The sequence below is a fragment of the Malus sylvestris genome, chromosome 16 (genome assembly GCF_916048215.2).
Source record: "Malus sylvestris chromosome 16, drMalSylv7.2, whole genome shotgun sequence".
NCBI classification, from domain to species: domain Eukaryota; kingdom Viridiplantae; phylum Streptophyta; class Magnoliopsida; order Rosales; family Rosaceae; genus Malus; species Malus sylvestris.
In genome coordinates, this window is record NC_062275.1 from 20,178,219 (window position 1) to 20,200,630 (window position 22,412).

The 22,412-nt window shown below is 39.8% G+C and overlaps 1 protein-coding gene and 3 long non-coding RNA genes across 4 annotated transcripts; 2 read left to right on the plus strand and 2 right to left on the minus strand.

The window, feature by feature from the left end:
- Nucleotides 1-6,464: 6,464 nt before the first annotated feature.
- Nucleotides 6,465-7,869, minus strand: LOC126608967 (early nodulin-75-like). The gene has a single exon (XM_050276985.1). The coding sequence runs from the start codon at nucleotides 7,824-7,826 to the stop codon at nucleotides 6,750-6,752; it is 1,077 nt and encodes a 358-aa protein (XP_050132942.1). The 5' UTR covers nucleotides 7,827-7,869; the 3' UTR covers nucleotides 6,465-6,749.
- Nucleotides 7,870-11,228: 3,359 nt separating this feature from the next.
- Nucleotides 11,229-15,049, minus strand: LOC126606616 (uncharacterized). The gene is made up of 2 exons (XR_007617274.1): nucleotides 14,974-15,049; nucleotides 11,229-11,611 (listed from the first exon to the last, which is right to left on the minus strand). It is a non-coding gene; the product is annotated as an uncharacterized LOC126606616 (long non-coding RNA).
- Nucleotides 11,610-12,864, plus strand: LOC126606615 (uncharacterized). The gene is made up of 2 exons (XR_007617273.1): nucleotides 11,610-12,210; nucleotides 12,270-12,864. It is a non-coding gene; the product is annotated as an uncharacterized LOC126606615 (long non-coding RNA).
- Nucleotides 13,133-13,605, plus strand: LOC126606618 (uncharacterized). The gene is made up of 2 exons (XR_007617275.1): nucleotides 13,133-13,483; nucleotides 13,549-13,605. It is a non-coding gene; the product is annotated as an uncharacterized LOC126606618 (long non-coding RNA).
- Nucleotides 15,050-22,412: the final 7,363 nt, after the last annotated feature.

Here is a 22,412-nt window from a genome sequence, read left to right on the forward strand (position 1 = left end):
ACCGAATTCCCTGATGCTCGTTCGATGGTAGTCGATCGTGTGGATGTGGTGGAAGAGCCTACTAATCGGTAATTTGTACCCCTAACAAAGAACTCCATGACCCAAAGTACGAAATTCTAGCCAATGAAGCCTAAAGTTTCGAGCCTTTCCACCCCGAGTACCATGTCGTAGCCAGCGACTGCCAAGATATGGTAATCACTCTGGAACACATAGCCTTAAAGGCACACTGAGACCTGGGGTGCCACCCCTTTGGTGCGAAAATAGTGGCCTGTGGCAACCATGACCACCTTTGTGCGGGAGGTATCCACCTTCAATCCCAAGCGTAAAGCCACATGAGGGTTGAGAAAACTCTAATCTGCACCCGAATCTTTAAACACTTGAATTGGGGACTGGAGAATTAGCCTTTCCAATCTCATGGCTTGGCCCTTTGAGTGCTTTGGTGCCGAAATAGCATGGAGGGCAATAGGCATCTAGGGCTGTTCTACCACAGTTGGGAGTTATGGAACTTGTTTGTCAAAATCTGATTCAAGCATATGGTTGTCATCGTCTGCCAGGAGCAAGAAGATATGGGATTTACGGCACCAGTAGCCTAGGCGATATTGTTCATCACAATTAAAACACAAACCTTATTATTAGCGGGTCCGCATCTCCATTTGTGTCAGGTGTAAGATCGGTTTTGTAGTGGGAGGGTTGGGTGGTGTGAGTGGTGATTGGGACCTGGGAGGGAGGGGCGAGGGTGTGGGAGAAGAAAATGGTAAGGATTTAGATGGAATGGCTAAGGAATAGGAAAACCTCGTGCAAGGAACCGGCCGCCTGCCCTGTTTGTGCTTGTCGATCCGAGTGAGATCAATGGCCCATGTAAGGGAAGAATGCCCTTGAGCTATGACATCATCTCGGATTTCGTCTTTGAGACCCCCTAAGAAAGCCCCCAGTAGTTGGGCTTCAGTCTAATTCGAGGTCCGACAAGAAAGTCTGATAAATTGGCCCACGTAAGCCTCAATCGAACCCGTTTAGGTGATATAGGACAAAGCCATATTGAAATTCAAGGCATCAGTTGGCCCAAACCATTGTAGCAACTGGGCCGTGAATGTGGCCCAAGTTGAAAGGGGAAATCGCATCTTGAACCAGTGGAGCCAGTGTGCCTCGCCATCACCGAGGTGTAGTACGACTACTGTCACCTGGCAGCTATCCTCTACCTTATGATACTCCAAGAATTCTTCTGCTATAGCAACCCATCCATAGGGATCATCCCTAAAGAAACGGGGAAGGTCGACCTTCAAGTGCTTAGGGCCTGAAAAGGTGGGGGAAGAATGATGGTATAGTTGTGCGGTGTAAGGTTCATGGGTCAAAGAAGGAAATGGGAGGCCAGTCGATGTGGGTGGTGGGTTGTACTGAGAAGTGGAGGCTCGGCTTGCCGCCTGAGTAAATGAAGGGAGGGGAGTGGTTTATGAGAGAGGTCGGGCCCATAGGTAGGCGTGCACCGTGGGGATGGTTAGAGGTGATAGGTTGGGGGGACGAGAGGCCCCAAGTAGGAGAAGGAACAGCGATGTGGAGGGCAGAGAAGGGGGTTGAGCCCAAAGAAATCAGAATGAAGCTAATTGGAATTTGGGAGGTGGGTTGGGGTGGGGGTTGGGTTTTGAGGAAGCGGAGTTCTTCGAGCAAAGTTTGCTGAAATTGCTATTGTCGAACCCGATAGATCGACAAATCAACCAGAGAGTGTTGTATATCTTTTATATGTTGCTGAAGTTCATTATGGCGAAGGTTCATCATCGTCATGGATTCATGAAATTCCTGGATTTGGGTGAACATTTGTTGTTGCTGGAACTCACGGTCAAGCTTTTCCTTGGTCATGTCGGCCACGGTGACTGATGCTTTGCTTTTGCCCATAAATGCACACCTGGGCTCTGGATACCAAATGGTAAGTTCTTGCCATCCCAAAGGGGCAAGAAAGATAGAGAAAAGGAAATTTGCAAAAGCAAAGATAAAGTTCAATTTTGATTCATACTCCAAAAGGGAATTACATGGGAATTGTATATAGCCCACACATTCACTACGGACAAACGACTTGGTAGCCCTAGTGGTGAGTCACCATTTAACTATTGCCCCATTACAAGATATGTAAAAGTAATTGAGTCATGGTAAAATCTTAACAAAGTGAGAGTGTGAGACTAACCTATTGCTATCGAGACTCGAAACTGCAAAAGAAGCTGACGGCAAGATAACTAATGGTGAGGTGTGAGAGATTGATAGTGAGAAAGGTAGCAGGTCATCGCTGGGAATGAGAGATAGAGAGTTTGAGAAAGTGATTGAACTTTGAAGACCAAGAGAGATAGAAGGCTTGCGATTGTGAAGTCGAATTGGGAAATAAGAGAGACGAGAGACACGAGAGGAATACGGGGGGCCTTAGGGTTAGGGTTACAATTGGGGTAAAGCACTAAAACGTTGCCGTTTAGAATAAAAATTATTAATTAATAAAATAATTTCAATTCGGTTTTCGAACCCCAAAAACCAAAACCGACCCAACCAGATTTGGTTTGGTTCAGTTTTTTTTTCGGTTCTGTTTTTTCGGCCTCGATTCGATTTTTGGTTCGGGTTTTTTTGGTTTTCTGTTTTTCCAACCCACCCTTAGTAATATCTGGTACTTCATCTTCAAGAATTGAAATTGATGATTACAAAGTTTGGAAAATGCATGATCATGCCTTGATGTTGTTACTTACTGCAACACTTTCTTTATCCGTTATTTCCTATGTGATTGGTAGCAAGAGTTCTTAAGAGATTTGGGTTCATCTTCAAAACCAATTTTTCTTACCAAGTACAAAAACCAGTAAAATCAAATTACAGACTGATCTTTACAACATTAAGAAAGGATCACATTCATCAATATCTTTGAAGAATTAAAGAAGCAAGGGGATAGACTTTCTATTCTTGGTGTCACATTTGCTGATGAAGACTTTGTGATCATTGTGTTGAATGGACTTCCTCCAAAATACAACACATTTAAATGTGTAATCAAAGGGTGTGAGAGTATTGTTTCACTCAAGGACTTTCGTGCACACTTGCTCCCTGAGGAAGCCATTGTGGATTGTGCTCTTGTGAAACCCCTTATGTCTGCTGTGGTAACTAAATTTGGTGAATGTGAGACAAACTATTCTTTCTTTCCTCTCTTTAGCTATTAATTTCATGTTGGTTTCAATGGTTGTTATCATGCTCAATCCAATTTTAGTTCATGCCAGTCAAGCTATGGTAGTAATGTTGATAGTTATAATGGAATTATTGGCTCGCCTCCATCTCCATATCCTAGTTCTTTGCCACCTGAAATTACTACATGTCAATTTTGTTTACATAAGGATCATCTTCCTGCCCATTGTTCTGCACAAACTACCAACTCATCTATTACCCGAGATCTAAACTTGCAGGATCAACTTCGAGTTTCTAATTCAATGGAGTCAATTGAGAAGGACTCTATTATGGTCAATTCTTTGACTCTATTGCGGTCAATTCTTTCTCCCATTACCTTGACTCTATTATGGTCAGTTCTTTGACTCCATTATGTTTCACTAATTTTTTGATTAGGTTTGATGAATATATCCACATATATATGTGTATATATGTATATATACACAATATATTGGAGAATATAATTTCTCTAATATTTTTTGAATCCCATAAATTTGGATTTTATTTAAAATCTCATTAATTAAATAACTACAAATTTTATTTTTAATTAAAAAAATATAATAACCTACTTTGAAATACATTATTACATTAATGTCAATGACCTTAATCAAAAATTGAAAACCACAAAGGTTTTAGTCAAAGAACATTGGTAGTTAGGGACCACATCCAAAGTCTCCCTTAAGTTTAAGTTTGTGACCACAAATTTAAGGAGGATTAAGTTTACTAACACGTGTCAATATGATTAGAGGCCACATAGATGTCACATGCAAAATGAGTGCAGAAGACTTGAACTCATACTGATATACATGTTAATTTGTCTTTTGGATTTCCAAAAGAGCAACTCAACCAAAAAACATACCTAATTTGTATGATTTTTGCAGATACCACTTTAACGCAGTAGTGGAAAGCATGCTAATGCCTTATTCAGATTTGATCCACATCGATTATCATTCCCTCTAACAACTTACTATTTAACCCATTAACGCTATCACTTACTTTAAAAAAAAATATTTTATTTTATTCCCACCAATTATTGCGAAAAGATTATTTTACTAGCACCAAGTGTCAATCTACAGCAGAATAATTGTTCGAGTTTTGGCCAAGACAAGGTTGTTATTTGGCAATATCGACAAGTTATTATAGTTTAAACATAAAAATTAGAAATAAAAACAAAAATAAAAAAGCAATAGTTTATTATTCTTTATTGGTGTTACTGTTGAGAATGAATCTCACACGTGAAAATTGATAGACATTGCATGTGCTTATAAGTAATTACGCAACTCCTCATATTGCCAAAAGATTTTTTGGTGGAACCTCAACTTTGTTCATGGTATCAGAACAAGGTTGTCCCACGTGTGATACCCAACAGCTACATATTCTCCATATCACGCGATTGGTGTTGTCCAATTGTTAGACTTAAAAATTAACCACACGTGAGGCGTGTTGAGAGTGAATCCCATATCGGAAAGAGGAGAGACCTTGCATATACTTATAAGTAATTGGGCTACTTCCCACATTGCCAATTGGTTTTATGGTTGAACCTCAAATCTTTTTTTTTTTTAATACATACATACATATATATTTATTAAGGAGAGCTTGAGAGTTAGAAACTAATACAATAATTTACAAAAAATGAAGTTTTGAACTCAAAACCTATATGTAAAAACTCAACACTCTATGAGCTAAAATATTTGACACGTGCAAAATTTTACTTTTCACTGATAGTCCATCATAGAAGGCCAAATTTCTGAACAATTTTAATTAGCTACTGATGAGTATATTTTATGTTATATATTTAACCTTATTCTTAGTATATTTTGGTTATTATTTTGGAAGAATTTTGATACTTTGAATTGTATTTTCAATATAGGACTTTCAACTTCATTTGGAGCAATGCGTGATCAAATGGATGAATTTGGAGTAATTCTACTTGGAGGATGTTCATGAGTCACTTAGCTTGATCGTGTCAAAATTTGGAATTTTTTACCAAGCAATGATTTTCTGGCAATAGAATAAAGGAGCAGTGTGTGGTGTTGGAAAAGTGACGTTTTGGGCTTGAATTGCGTTTTTGGAACCCAAGATGACCTCTGATGGGTCCGTGGCCTTCTGTAGATGTGTTCAAAACGTTCCGATCTTTAAAATGAGTTATTATGGGCTGGATTTGAAGGATATTTGAGGCTCAAACGTGGCTAGACAGTTCCTTTGCAGATTCTCATAACTTAATTAAGACTTTATTTTCTAAGATATTTTATTATTATTTAGTTTCCTAGTTGAGAAAAAAGACTACGTTTTAGGGATTATGCGATGGCATAGCAGTGGATATAAGGCTTTGCCAGTCTTAGTTTTTTAAAAATGGTTCTTTGATGCGACTTTGAAGACAGAAATTGGTTAGGGTTCTTGAAGAATTTCAAATTTTTATTTTAAAGTGTTGTCATTCTGATTCATTCTAATAATATTTTCTATGAATTTAATTATGAATATGCGTAGCTAATTCGTTTGCTAGGGTGAAGCCTTGAGCTTTAGCATGAATATGTAATTTTTATTTAATTGCTTATGGTTGATTGCTTGCACGCTTTGAATTATTGATCATAGTTTTGAACTCTCTAATTGTCTTAATGGTTGATCACCATGAGGATCTTTAGAAAAGTAAATTGATGCAATTTTGGTCGGAAGGTTCCTTGAAATTGATGCTGGCTTCTTGTGGTTAATAATTGTAATTTTACTTAAAATGAACATCGTCTCTTAAGGGTTGCATGATTTTTCAAAGGGTTTTCATAAAACATAATGAGTCTCTCAAGTTCATATTTGATCCGAACGTCCGGACGGATTGCACGTTTGATATACGTTCAATGTTGAAGGTTCCAAAAGTAGAGTATATATTACAAAAACCTAACCTTCAAAATGTCATGTGTAGATCATAAATAATTGGTAAAAATTCATAGGATTGCTAGGTGATGGTGGAGCCCTAATGCTTTTATAAATTGGTATTTAAAACTCTTTTCTTTTATTGTATTAATTTTGGGTGAATTTGCTACTTGTTTTTAATTAAAATTCGTTTTTCATATTACCCAAATTCAAAAACTTCTTTCTCAATTTTTAGTTTTAAGTAGTTAATTAGGAATTGTTTTTACATAAACTATTAAAATAGTCCTTCATATACTATTAAAATAGTCCTTTATTAAAATAGTCTTTGTGGAGAACGACCTTACATGAGTATCTATACTACAATATCTTTGTACTCTTGTAAGTATTTTGTGTGATTTTAGCTACACCGATTGAGAATGAAATAAATTGAAAAGAGTGCATGGTTCATATATAAATATTTATATAATCAGAGCACAGATGACACTGGTGCTTTACATGAGAAGAGCATACAACTCCATATCTCTGAACTAATCCTCAACTGCTAGGTAGCCGAGCGCTAAATACCACGATGGTACCAAGTAGTACAAATAGTGGCATGCATGCAACTACGTACGTACGTAATAGTTGTAACAGATGATCACTCTTATTCTACATAATAATATATGGAACCGAGCCAGCAAGCTAGTCATCCATGCATGCATGCATCATCAGTTGGGAAATGGAGGCTTGTGTGGTGGTTTTTGCGGTGGCTTGACAGGGCGAGTTGGGGGCTTCTTCCCAGTACCAGTTGGGGGTTTTAGTTTCCGAGGTGGCTTGTGATCTGAGTCTCTTCCCCCCTCCACCACATTCTCTTCAAGATGACGATCATGATGAGGTGGCTCATCTCCCTTACCCTTCGGTGGCTTATCTCCCTTACCCTTTGGAGGCTGCTCAACTGGCTTTGGTTTTGGGTCGTGTTCAGGGAATGGCTTGTGATCTCCATCGTCATTACGTTCAAGTGGGGTTGGTGGCTTCCCTTTTGGAGGTGGCTTTGGCTTCTTTCCCTTAGGAGGCAATTTCCCATCCAATGACTCTGCCTCTAATAAACGACGTCCGGTGTTTTGTTCATTGTGAGGTGGCTTGTGCTCCGGTGGTGGCTTCTTACCCTTGGGAGGTTCATCATGACCTGGGGTTCCCTTGTTCTTCGGTGGTGGCTTTTCTCCTTTTTGGGATTCCTGTTCACCTGGGTGTCCTGGTTTGTGCTCGGGTGGTGGCTTCTCTCCTTTCTTCGGTGGCTCGTCACCCGGGTGTCCGATACCTGGGGTATGTCCTGGTGGTCCTCTCTTCGGTGGCTCATCACCTGGCTGTCCTGGTTTGTGCTCTGGTGGCGGCTTCTCAAACCCTGGATCCTCAGTGTGCTCTTGGGGTGGCTTTTGTCCCTTCGGGGGCTCATTGTGCCCTTGTGGTGGCTTTTGTCCCTTTGGAGGCTGATTGTGCTCTTGAGGTGGCTTTTGTCCCTCGGGAATTTTGCCTTCCACCTCTAGCAAGTGGTGTTCATTGTGCGGTGGCTTGTGCTTGGGTGGAGGCCTCTCTCCTTTGCCCTTGAGGGGCTCGTTATGTTGGGTTGGGGGCTTCTTCTCTGGGAATGGGAAAGGCTCTTCCTTGTTAAGTGGGGTTGGAGTCTTGTGATTTGGTGGGTTGTGGGAAGGAGGCTTTTGAATTGGGGGTTTCAGGGCAAGAGAAGGAGTTGAAGTGGTGAAAACCACCACTCCGACAAGAAAAACTAGCAAGTAATTGGGAGACATCTTTAGACTCTTATGTTCTAGGATGGTTGGAAACTAGTAGAAGTGAGTGGCTTTTTATAGTGATGGGGCAGCACTGTGGTCATGGCACATGTCACCATGCACTTGGATTTTTTTTTAATGAAATGTGTGGACTCGTTGAATTTTGTATGGTTTGGTTTTTATTATGTTTGTACAATTTTATATATGAGGAGGGGTCCATTTAGGGTCCTATTTGAGTTGAAATGTTTGACAACTTTTACGTTCAAACCAGATAGGGGACCTGTAGGAAAGCTAAATTACACGACTTAGCGTTCACAACCCACATGGAGTCAGTGACCTGGTACTCTAGCATCACTGATCGATATTATATTAGAGTTTTAACTTTAGAAAGAACAAGACAAATGGAAAATATAGCAACTTGCTTTTGAAAGTTTTTCTTTTAAACAAGTTGGAGAGATTTTTACCATCACACGGGATAGTACACCACGTGTCGTTATATAAACGGTGAGCTAAGTGTGTTAAAAAGTTAATAACTTTAAAAAAAAATATTCCACCACTTACATAAAATCACATGATATATCATTCGTGTTCTTGTCATATCTAAAAATTTCTCTACAAGTTAGAGAAAACAATGTTACTTTCTTTTCGAAATAAGTTCGAACTAAATGGCCGTCTATATTCCTGCATATAGCCGACTGTATATGCACAAATACTTTTCAAGTTTTCTCTTCCATAAACTAGAAATATTGACTCAAATATTTTACGTTAATGCTATAAAAATATTGAGCTAATGATTTAGTAAAACAAACAATCCTTTGTAAAGTTATTCACATACAAATTATATATTAGTCCATCGAATTGCAGTATATATCTCGAATATAAAAGAGATTCACTTCAGCAAATTTAGAGACTTATACCATGTTAACAGACTATAGCGTAGACCAAATTGTTGTAAGAAATGGTACTCTTTCTTTTTGTTCTATTCCAACGATATATATGATTTTACTTAATCTAAATGACAGAGACGTGGACTCGAGTGTGAAACACAAAACATATTCTTCCTTTTTCAAGCCGAAGCTCATTGATTGGATGATAATTAGTGCCGCCTTCAATTGTTTAAAGACACGGTTTATCAAGCTGTGACAAGATTGAGTGTGGCTTTTGGTTCTTTTTCACGTAGTGATTCATGATGCTGTCTTATTATATGCTATCCAACATTTAGCGGCTCCCATAATCACTTTAAGGAAATAAATTATGGAAACTAAATTCACTTTTGGAAAAAGCTAGCATGATAAATTAATTGGATAAATTCATCAGTCCACAGATTTTGCTTGTTTCTACGAAGATCTTCTGTATTCGGTGGAAAGATGGACGATATTTTACCGACTATATATTTTATTTGTTTTAAGTTTTCTTGTTAATTACTACTAATCCCTATATCAGCGAGCCCGCAATGGTCTTTCTCCTTTTCGCACTTAGGATGACGACCTGTATTTAATGTTGATATAAACGACACTAAATCGTAAGTTGTTTTGGTGCATAGTTTATGTTGCTAGAAAGCAGCTATCTAGTTAAAGCAGAGGCTGGCATGATTTCACGTAAACGACATTAATCACTTTCAAGAACCGGTGTCAAGATTATAAGAGTTGAGTGTATCTGTGGTACTTAAGTGTTTTACAAGTTTTGTCAAGAGCATTGAAATCTTTTCCTTTCTGTTATGTGAATTGCGAATGATTGAAGAGAGAAAATCTTAGTACCCATTTAAATGGAGGAATTCCAAATCTATGGATTTTTTGATAAAATTATAAGATTAATTAAATTGGTTGTTTCAACTATTACAATCATTATATGCAACTATTTGAACAAGTGAAGAAAGAAAACAAGTGAGTTTTAAATAATTCCTTGCATATTGTTATTTCAAATTCATTTAAACGTACTACTTTGTGTATAGAAGTAATCTTATTTGTCAATTCCAAAACGTTTCTTTTAACTTCTTCCATGCAAAGAGAGAGCATTTTGATACTCCTCTTCCATTCTTAAAGGGTTTCCACAACTCGAAGCCTCTGGGCCAGTCAAAAAATGCAGAGAAGTTAAAAGTCAAATGGTACATGTATCTTCCGTGATATAGATGCAACATGAACGAATTTTCCTTTTGTTTGTTTTCGGGTTTATATGGGTGCGTTTGCATGTGCATGCATATATATGTTGTCGGTGTAGTGACATTGTGTGAAAACATGAAAGCAGTTGTATGAGTCATGTGGCTGCTTTTGCTACAGGATCTGAAGAAAATTCTCAGAGTCACCTCGCCATGTAAGGTTACTAATTTATTTATGCTATAACATTTATGTCCTTATTCAAAATTATATTCTCTAGGTCCCTAATATTCATCAATTATGTTATTCATGTAGATGGTTTAGTAGCACATTGGGATAGTGTCACACTAGGGTTTCGTAGCACATTGGGATAGTGTCACACTCTGGTTTAGTAGCACATTGGGATAGCGTCACACTAGGGTTTAGTAGCACAATGTTATTCACATAGATGGTTTAGTAGCACAATGGGATAGTGCCACACCACAAAGTTCATGATGAAGAGATTTTTTATTTGTCGCCGCTTCACCTAGAGGTCACAAATCAACTTATTGGTTATTAATAGATACTTATTAAGATTCATTTAGTTTAATTTCATCTTACATTATCGTCACCACTACCAATTTCATCTCTATATTATAGTGATATCAAATTAAACAGCTCTTAAAGGGTACCCGTTAACAATCTAATGGATTGATTAGCCGCATCTAACTTCACCAAGTAGCTAGAGTTATCATAACTTACAACTATAACACATGCATACTTATTTATTAAGGAAAACTAATGAAAATGACTTGAAAACTTTAAGTTTTAATCAAAATGACAAAAATGTGTTGTAAGTGAATAGTACCATAAGTGACTTTTTAAAGTAAAAATATTATTTTAGTTAAAAGCGAATAGTACCGAAAGTGTTTCATTAAAACTCTCTATTTATTATATTAATCTTAAGTTCCAAATTAATCATTTATCATGTTATTTATACAGCCTACAAAATTACATGAATTAGTAACATAGTCACAATACAAAGTTTCTGAAGATTCTCTTGGGCAATTTTGTACCTAGCCTTTCAACTTGTGGGACATCCTGTTGACTCTTTGTATAACTACCCTAGTCAGTGAGACGAAGCCAGATTTTTATGCATTTCACAACATAAAGCATAACATAGTATCAAGGCATGCATGTGGACACAATTAAGTATTCCGTTATATTTTGCAGGAGGTTTTGTACTGGTCCTCGCATACATGTTCACGAGCTGTATATAAAGTCGACATTATGATGAGATCCCTGGTTGATCTCTGCGGCTCCGCTGACATGTTCTTCACAGCTTAGGGTATTGACAAAGATAAAATATAGTTGCTTTTTCTTTATTTTTATACAAGAGCTAGTGTGGTGAAATTGAACTCTAGCACATCCGGTTCACATGAAATATTTTTAACCAAATAAGCTATGTGTTTATACCATATTTAGGACCTCGTACTTAGATCTCGTACAAATACTCGGGGAACTTAAATGTAATTATGTGATAAAGGAATGGGCAAATATGTAAAAAGTGAGGAGTCCTTATTCTATAAAAGGACTCCTCACCCTCACAATTAGGAGAGGCCAATTCCTAGGCTCTCTCACCCCCTCTCAAAGCTCTCACTCTCAGAGCTCTCTCTCCCTCAGAAATATATTAGTGTGGACGTAGCCCAAACCTTGGGGTGAACCACGATATACCTTGTGTTATTTACATTTCATGTAGATTCACTGTCGGATTTACGTTGTTCCAAGACCTCCGGTTTTGTGCACCAACATTTGGCGCCGTCTGTGGGAAACGACACAGAAAGTTATGTCGGTTCTCTCTCAATTTTTCACCTCCGCCATGGATCTGCAAAATCTGCAGAAACATCAAACCAAAATCCCAGTCCCATCTCTCTCTCTTTCTCTAGAAACCCAAAAATGGGTAAGCAGAACAGACACATACTCTAGCTCTCTCTCTCTCTCTCTCTCTCTCCTTTCTCCATTAAAACCATTCAACACACTCTCTCTCTACATTTTTGGAAAGAGAAAGTGGACAAAGATCGAAATTTTTTCGGGTTTACTGAGATGCTTCGTTCAGAACTACGACTGGGGGAAGAGGAGACAAGATTCCCAAGTGGCCAGGCTATCTGCTTTTAACTCTGGTTCTGGGATCAACCCAGAAAAATCATGTGCTGAATTTTGGATCGGAACCCATGGGTCCAGACCTTCCTTTCTGATTCATAAGGGCTCGCTCCATCTCTCCAACTTCCTCTACCAGCTCAAACGACGTCGTCTAGCTCCACCATTTCCCCTTCGTTATCGTTTCCTCATCCCACTCCTGGTCTCGCCGTGAGCTTAAGCTCCGCCCCTGGAGCTCCCCCGCCTCCACCCGCGTCTTCGCTTTCCTCAATCGCACCCTCACAGATTCCTCCGGCGACCAATCCATCGCGACTGTCGTCGTCTCCGGTGACACCTCCCGCTTTCTGTACACTCTAAAAGGAGGGCTACGGTCCGCGTTCCTTGTGGCGCGCGCGATCAAGGAAGCAGTTGATCGTGGCGAGCCTGATGAAAAATAGCAAAATACCAACAGAAAAAGCAGGAGAGAGAGAAAGAGATAGAAGAGAAGGATGATCTGTCCATATGGTGGTGGGTGCATTGTGGTTTGGTCCAGGAGAGATTTGATCTGAGGGTTGAAGATAACCCAGCTTTGGCAGCTGCAGTGAGAGCATGAGGTGTGGTTTGTGTCTTCATCTGGGCTCATAAGGAGGAAGGCCCTTATTATCCTGGAAGGGTTTCAAGATGGTGGCTAAAACACAGCTTGGCTCATCTTGATTCCTCCTTGAAAAGTCTCGGCACTTTTCTCATCACCAAAAGATCCACTGATAGTTTTTCTTCTCCCCTTGAAGTTGTTGTTTCCACTTCTCCCCCCTGAGAGAATTATTTCAGTTCATGTTAACCAATTATTTCATGTTAACCGAAGTGTGGATCTTAAGGCCGGCGAAATGCTCTCTTTGCTCTTGGAAATTCCCAGATTCTCTTCTTCTCAGACCAAAGGAGGGCGACTTTTTGCGGGTTAGGAACAATTCCTTTTACTCATGTGTTTTGATGGGCACGAGGAGTGAGAATGGATGGGCACGACCAGACTGTCCAAGAAAAGCAAAAAAGGTGCAAGCTGTCACCAATAAGTCATATTCGTTGGTTCAAGCAAGGCAAAAGCAACAAAGGTGCAGAGATCAAGAAAAGCAGAAAAGAGAAAGCAAAAGTGAGGAATAAACACCCCACCAGAATAATGTGATTTACTTTTGTTATTTCTGAATGATGTAATTTATTTTCCGTATCTTTTGGAGATATCTGTATAAACCCCATCAGAAGGTAAAAGAACGGCAAAGCCCAAAATAAATGGGCTGGAATATTGTGTGGAGAGCGAAGGCCCATAAGCCTAAAATAGCACCAACCAGGTCATCAAAAGTACACCCAGTACTCCACAATTATTCGGCAACCCGCCGCTATTACCATCAACCAGGTGATCAAAAGTACGCCCAGTACTCCACAATTATTCGGCAACCCGTCGTTATTATCGCCAACCAGGTGATGAAATGTACAACCCGTACTCTAATATCATTTGACAACTAGCCATTCATGCTACCAACCAGGTGATGAAATGTACAACCCGTACTCTAATATCATTTGGCAACTAGCCATTCATGCCACTAACCAGGTGATGAAATGTACAACCCGTACTCTCCTTCATGCCACCAACCAGGTGATCAAAAGTACGCCCAGTACTTCAAAACATACATGAGCATTACTCATGTCAATCATACATAAACATTCATGAGCATTACTCATGTCAATCATACATAAACATTCATAAGCATCACTCATGTCAACATCTATGAGCATCACTCATGTCAATCAACATAAACATTCATGAGCATCACTCATGTCAATCAACTTCAAAAGCTTCATTTACAAAAGCTCTAGCTTCAAAAACTTCATTTACAGAGCTCTAGCTTCAAATTCATTTACAAAAGCTCTAGCTTCAAAAGCTTCATTTACAGAGCTCCAGCTTCAAAATCTTCATTTACAGAGCTCCAGCTTCAAAGCTTTACATGCAAAGCTTCACCTACAAAGCTTCAGTGCAGGGTATACAAATACCACCTCCGAACAACCGCCACTTCGGCCCATACATGGATTCAATTTGAAGTCTCCAGCCAATAGACTCTATTGACCGAAGACTTGGGGGACTAAACTATACACCATATATTGGGCCTCAACTGGGCCTTATGAAAAATACTTGCAAGACTCCCTCACCATCATTAGAGAGCATCAACTTTAGCATATTATTCATGTATTGAGAAACGAGCCATTATTCTATAAAAGGGACTCCCTCACCATCATTAGAGAACATCAACTCTAACACATTATTCATGTATTGAGGAGCGAGCCCTTATTCTATAAAAAGGGCTCCCTTACCATCATTAGAGAGCATCGCTGCCTATTGAGCAACCGCCTTGCCGCGAGCATCAACTCTAGCCCATCATTCATGTATTGAGGAGCGAGCCCTTATTCTATAAAAGGGACTCCCTCACCTTCAAACGCCACAAAGCAGAGCCAACCAAGGTAACATAAGCCACAAGCCAAGCAGCCTCGCAGCGTATGCTACTTCTAGTTGAACATCATTTCAGATTGAGCACCGCCTCATATCGAGCATCAGTTCAAGACAACATCTAGTTACTTCGGCCCACACATGAACTGAATTTCAAGTCTCCAGCCAAAAGACTATCTTGACTGAAAACTTGGGGGACTACTGTTTATACCATATTTAGGGCATCGTATTTAGATCTCGTACAAATACTCGGGGGACTTAAATGTAATTATGTGATAAAGGAATGGGCAAATATGTAATAAGTGAGGAGTCCTTATTCTATAAAATGACCCCTTACCCTCACAATTAGGAGAGGCCAATTCCTAGGCTCTCTCACCCCCTCTCAAAGCTCTCACTCTCAGAGCTCTCTCTCCCTCAGAAATATATCAGTGTGGACATAGCCCAAACCTTAGGGTGAACCACGATACACCTTGTGTTATTTACATTTCATGCAGATTCACGGTCGGATTTACGTTGTTCCAAGACCTCCGGTTTTGTGCACCAACACTATGAATTTCTTATAATATTATTATTATATATTGTTAAAATTTTAGAAAGGCGAGCCTAATGGTTTAACACTAATATTGTTCCCAAGTTAATAATTTGTAGCTTAAGAGCTGTAAGATTTTTTTCTAAAGACCTTGGCGTATTTAGGATAAAACTTTTTGTATTTAATTTGTAATATTTTGTCAAATCTCCAATGTGGGATTTCCACGCTACCTCACATGGAACCATATCTTCAGTCTACCACACGTGAAGAGAACTTCCATATTGGGAATGGAAAGACAAGCACGTGAATGTTGAATATAAGTCCCACATCGGAGAATTAATATATAAGTATATGAGTTCACTCCTAATAATATAGATGCCTTTGTGATAAAACTCAACAGCCAGTAATAGGTGATTAAGTTAGGATAATATTGGTGTGGTTAGGAGTGGGCCAGTGGCCAGTCTCCTTGATGATCGGACATGGTACCAAAGCAGGTTTGATTATGAGTCATCTGGGTGTCATGCTTGAGTTATTGTGCTTAATGTAACACCATTAATCTCTGATGTGGGATCGGTTGCACTTGTGGCCCACTATATTTTGATCACATGGGAGGGGGCGTGTTGAATATAAGTCTCACATCGGGAGATTAAGTAAATAAGGTATAATAAGTGTGTGAATTCACTCTTAAAAACACCGAGGCCTTTTTTGATAAACCTAATACTTAGTAATAGGTGATGAAGATGAGACAATATTGGTGTGGTTAGGGGTGGGCCTGTGGCCTGTTTCTCTGATTATTTGACAATGAATATCACGCACTCAAAACAAACCAATAATGGGATCCAGAAAAAGTACAAACTGTTGTAGGCCTATTTGATTGAACTAATCTAAGGGATTACAGAGAGATGGGGTTGGCGGTAGCAAGATGGAAGAGAAAGATTTAATTGTGAGGTGTGTGTTGTATCACCCCTATTGTGCCTTTATTTATAGTAGTAGGATAGGCAAAACCTTGCCCTTTTAGGATTACAACTCTTAATAGGTAATCAACTCCTAATAGGAATATAAGAGATATTTCTAGATCTACTAGGGTTTACACAATCACATTCCTATTCTAAATATGACTGCAACACTCCCCCTTGAATGTGTAAATACTCAACAAACCATCGCATTAGATCTTCAGCAAATAAGGTAGAATAATTGATGAAGTAATCGGCATGATGGGTGAACGCGAGTCTCAAATTTAAAGAAAGTATGCATTGGTGGTAAAACTTAGAAAACCTCGCTATGGTAAAACCTAAGACATGGGGAAAACCCATAGACTAAGGAGAAAAGTGAAAAGTATGAATAATGTCCAAAACAAATGTCAAACAGAACGAAAGTAGTGAACTCAATGGAGTATGATCATCCTAGGATGGGTGCCTTGTCAAAAGTGCGTTAAGTAGCAAAAACACAGTGGGAAAAATGCTCCTAATCATAGGAAAAAGAGCACATTAAGATCAAGTGAGTATGCCTCAGGATACTCCCCCTGAGTTAGAAATAACTTCCAAATAAGAAAACTGCAAGCGATTCAACTCAGATAATTTACGCATACCGATTCCTTGGACGAGCTTCTGAAAAGTAGACTTGGGCAATGACTTGATGAAGAGATCGGTCATGTTGTCTTGGGAACGTATTTGCTTGACTGCAATGTTTTGATGTTGTTTCTGGTGAGAGTAAAAGAACTGCAACGCTATGTGCTTGGTGTTGTCTCTCTTGATGTATCCCTTCTTTAACTACTTGATACATGTTGCATTGTCTTCAAAGATTGTCGTAGGAACGTCAACAACAAAAGTAAAACCACTACTGCTTCGAATATGTTCCATAACTGCTCTCAGCGAAAAACACTCACACGATGCTTCATGCAGGGCGAGAATCTCAGTATGGTTCGAAGAAGTCGCAACTAGCGTTTGCTTGGTAGACCTCCAAGATATAACGGTGTCTCCAAAGGTAGAGACATAGCCCGTTTGACAACGTGCCCTATGTGTGTCAGACAGATATCCAACATCTACGTAACCAACAAGAATAGAATCAATCCGAGAACCATGAGAGGCGGCAACACTCAAAGATTCACGGGTATAGAACAAGCTCAAATATGTAGTACCCTTAAGGTAGCGAAAAATGTCTTTAACACCATTCCAGTGTCTGTGTGTGGGTGTATTGTTGTATCTAGCCAAAATATTAACAACGAAGGAGATGTTGAGTCTAGTGCATTGAGCTAAGTACAATAGAGCCCCAATTGCACTTAGGTAAGGAACTTCGGGTTCCCAAATCTTTTCCTCATCCTCCTTTGGATGGAAGGGATCTCATTTAGCATATAAAGTTTGAATGGCCATAGACGTACTTGAAGACTTCGCTTTATCCTCATTAAAACGTCGCAACAATTTTTGGGTGTAGTTCGATTAATGTACTAGGATTCCATCTGAACAATGCTAGATCTCCAGACCGAGGCAATATCAAGTTTTCCTAAGATCTTTCATCTCAAATTATGATTTCAAGTGTGTAGCAATTTCCTCAAGCTCTATAGGAGTTCCAAAGAGGTTCATGTCGTCAACATAAACTACAACAATTGCAAATCCAGAATGTGGCTTCTTTATGAACACACATAGGCATAATTCCTTGTTCACGTAACCCTGACTTGTCAATTATTCACTCAGACAGTTATACCATATCCGCCCGGATCGTTTCAATCCGTAGAGTGACCTCTTCAACCTAATTAAGAGAGTGTTTCTTGGTCTATAACTATTTGAACCAATCCATGGAAGTCCTTCTGGAACTTTCATGTATATTTTCTTATCTAGATCCCCATAGAGATATGCAATTACCACATCCATAAGCTGCATATTCAATTTTTTGGAAACTACCAAATTTATAAAGTAGCAGAACGTTATAACATCCATTATGGGGGAATAAGTCTCCTCGTAATCAATCCCAAGGCATTGAGAGAAGCCTTATGCTACAAGGCGTGCTTTGTATTGCACTATTTCATTATTCTCATTACGCTTCCTCACGAAAACCCACTTGTAGCCAAGGGGCTTCACATGTGGTGGTGTAGGAACGATAGGCCAAAATACTTTACGTTTCGCGAGCGAATTGAGTTCGACCTGGATTGCTTGTTTCCAGTTTGACCAATCTGTTCTACGTTGGTAATCATCAACGGAACGTGGTTCAATGTCATCGCTAAGCATGATGTCAGTAGTTACTGCGTACGCAAGTGCATCGTCAACAATCATCTCATTCTGATTTCAAACCTCATCCAATACTGCGTAGTGAACCAAAATCTCATGATTCTCGGGAAGCCGGGTTGTCTCGTCTAAGACATTGTCGTAATTTAGAATAACCTTATGCGTTGGAACGGATGAGTAAGCAACGGTCGGATTCAAACTAGGGTCACTAGTTGGTGCCGTTTTCCTCTTCCAGGGTTGTGAATTCTTTAAACCAAAGGGTCTGCCACACTTCAGGGTTGAAGCAGATGATTGGCTAGCCACCAATTTACAGTGCCACGTGGAAAGTGCGGCCTCCCCACCTTCGAGGACGATCCAACCTTCCCAGCCGGTTGTTGACGTACGCGAGGTACATCTATCCTTACAGGTGCGTTTGCAACGGGTATATGTGATCTTGTCACCTTAGCTAGATCATTAAAAACAAATGGCATGCTCTAAGCAATGCTCTGAAGATCTATAATTCGTTGCACCTCAGTTTCAGACTGGGCAGTGCAAGGATCTAAATGAGACATAGTGGGAGCATACCATGACAATTCGCGGTGTTCTCTAGGAACGTTAGCATGCTTATCTCCCCTTAACGACGGGAAGACTGTCTCACAAAAGTGACAATTCACAAAACGTACGGTAAAGAGGTGTCATGTCAAGGGTTCTAAATAGCGAACAATTGATTGCGAATCATAACCAACATAGATTCCCATTTTTCTCTGAAGACCCATTTTGGTACATAGTGGCGGCTCTAATGGCACATAAATTGTGAACTCAAACACCCATAAATGCGAGATGTCGTGCTCGTAACCAACTGTAACGGTGAATGATCTTGGGTAGCATTGGACCTCAGGCAGGCCAATATAGCTGCGTGCAATATTGCATAACCCTAGGTAGATACCGGCAGTTTGGTTCTCATAACCAAAGTCTGAGCTATCAATTGAATGCGCTTTATGAAACCTTCTGCCAGGCCTTTTTGAGTGTGAACATTGGGTACAAGAGGTTCCACATCAATCCCTACTAACATGTAATAATCATCAAAAGTCTGTGACGTAAACTCTCCAGCGTTATCCAGTCGAATCGACTTAATCGGATAATCAGGGTGGTGAGCCCTTTACTTAATAATTTGTGCTAGGAGTTTAGCAAATGCAACGTTGCTTGTAAACAACAGGCAAACATGTGACCATCGTGTCGATGCATCAACCAACACCATAAAGTATCTAAATGGTCCACATGTTAGTTGGATAGGTCCACAAATATCCCCTTGAATCCTCTGAAGAAATTTGGGGGGGGGGGGGGGGTCTTGAATGATCCTTTGTAATCAAGAGTTGAGTATTCAACTTCCATAAAGACCACGCTTTGCATGGCAGGAATCCAATATAAGGAGGTAACCGATGCTAATGTGATGATTTAAGGATATGGCGCATCATGTCACGTTCGGGATGTCCCAAATGGTCATGCCAAAACAGTAAAGTGCTCTGGAAGTAAGGCATAGGGTTGGCCACATGATAGGCTTCTATGCTGCGAATGGTTGTGATGTACAACCCACTCGGGAGACATTCCAAGTTTTCGTGAATACTCTTCTGGCCATATTTGTACGAAGTAATACAAAGAAATTCAGAACCATTATCTTCAGTGGTTTCAATATGATATTGATTATCTCGAATATCTCTAAAACTCATAAACGTTCTTCCGGAACGTGGAGAATAGAATGCCTCTTTAATGGTTAAGATTGTACCATTGGACAACATGATACATGCCTTTCTGCATCCTTCAATCATGTTGGATGGACCTGAAAAAGTTGTCAGAGGTGCTTTCTTGGGTATTAAGTTAGTAAAATAACGTCGCTCACGCAAGATTGTGTGCATGGTAGCACTATCAACTAGACAACTAACTTCCCCACTAGACATACCTAGAAATAAATTGATTGAATTGGTCACATGCATAAATATAATCCATTCATTCAATTAAGAAATTCGAGAAATAATATCCATCAAATAACAATCCATAATTCAAAACAAACCAAAACCAAAACCAAACAAATTATTCTAAAGACTTAGAAAAATTGTTCAAAATTAAATCATAAACCTAAAAAAATAGGGGAGAGGGGCCAGCCACTCCTAGTGGGTTCAGCCACTAGGGGTAAACACTTTAAAAACATGTCTAATTTATTCGTCCATAGGCATGACCGCCTCATGAAAATCCGATATCTCCATTGATGTAGTAGCATCTTCCGGATGTTCCACATATGCAAAGTTAGACTCACAACGGAAATGATACTTAGCAATAGCCTCAGGGTTAGCTCGGCATACACGTGACCAATGATCATTTGATCCACAACGATAACACATATCCATTTTAGTAGAAGTCGATTGAGCAGGAGTTTTTCCCTTGTTTTTGAAGTTCAGGGTTTTAGGCACAAGGGGTGAACGCTGCAGGGTCACATTTCCTCCCTTGGGGCTGGCACTATATTGACCTTGGGCCCGTGGTTGGGCTTGATGCCCATTGCCACAGCCACAATAGCTTTTTTGTCGTTTGTGGCTGCTAAGGTTCGAGTCAGTTGGTCGAGCTTGATGATTCTTCATCAAAAGATGGTTCTGCTTTTTAGCGAGAAATAGTACAGAGATCAAATCTGAAAATTTGGTGAATTTATGTGCCCTATATTGTTGTTGTAAGACAATATTGGTGGCATGGAAGGTCGAATATGTCTTTTCCAGGAGATCTGATTTGGTTGGTTCCACTTTACAAAATTTCAGCAATGATCGGATTCTACAAACTTCAGAGTTGTATTCATTCACGAACTTAAAGTCTTAGAAGAGAAGATGCTGCCAATCGTGTCTTGCTTCATGCAAGTATATGTCTTTCTGGTGATCGAAACGGTAGACCAAAGCAAGCCAGATGGTGCGTGAGTCCTCCTCAGCGAGGTACTTGGTCTGCAGAGCATCATGGAGTGTCTTCGAATGAAGATCATCACAGTAGCTTTCTCAGCTTCGTCGACATGTTTGCTGTCGGTAAGTGCCTCGATGGTGGCTCTAATGCCCTTTTGCAGTGAGATTAAGCTTCACTTCTTAAATCCACTTCGAGTAGTTTCTTCCAGAGACTTCCAGAGCGATGAAATCGAGCTTATTCAAGTTCGACATGCCCCTAAAACAGAGGGTACAAAAAAAACGTGATTAGTCATATGGTGATCCATAGACATATATCATAGAATATTTCAGGTTTTAGAGACATGTATTGGTTTAATTTATGCATGAAAACTGCAGGTTTCATGTGGTAAGTTTTGAATGAAAACTTTAGGTTTCAAAGGCACTAAATATGAAACTACAGGTTCAATTTAGTTTTATGAACGATTAGTTCATAAAGGAAAGGTTCCTGCAAGAAACACAAAATGCAATATTCTGATTTAAGTGTAGTGGATTTGAGGTTCTTTGGGAACTCAAGTGTGAAAGCTTTGTTACTACAAAAATGTGTCAACGGTTCAAAGTATATAAAAATAAATTATTGAATCGTTAATGTCCAAAAGTGATCTTCAGGTCAATAATTTTGGATTCATTATCGTATTTAATGGACTGCAAGTCACTTTTAATTAATTACCTAAATCGGGACCAAATATGGTCGATCGTGGAAGCAAGATAATATAGGGGAGAGGCCCTGAAGGTTCGGCTGCTACATATGGGGCTCAGGCCGAGAGGGTGTAGGGAGCCCAGCAGCCAAGGCTATTGGCTTTGGGTTGAAATTGGGACATGGGGCAGGCCTAGCAAAAGCTAGCCTTTAAGTTGATCCAGGTAAGCCCAACAAAGTTGGGTTTCATGTTTTGGGTTCGGTGTAAATTAAGCCCAGCAACATAGGGCTACTGGCAAGCAGGCCGAGACTAGGATAAAGCCCAGTGAGCATATAGGCTGCTTCAGGCGAGTCAGGTCATAGGCAACAAAGGAGCCCAACAACTCTGGGTTGTTGGGCCAAAGGACTCAGACAACAGGCCAAGAAAAAGTCTACAGGTTTTCTTGGTTGGGCTTAGGGATTGCATGCTCTATAAAACTGAGTAGGCCGAAAGCCTGGGGTCCAGGTTAGCACAACAAAGCCCAAAGGGCTACTACCGCGATGTCCAAGGTGTTAAACGACACTGTGCCATGTCAT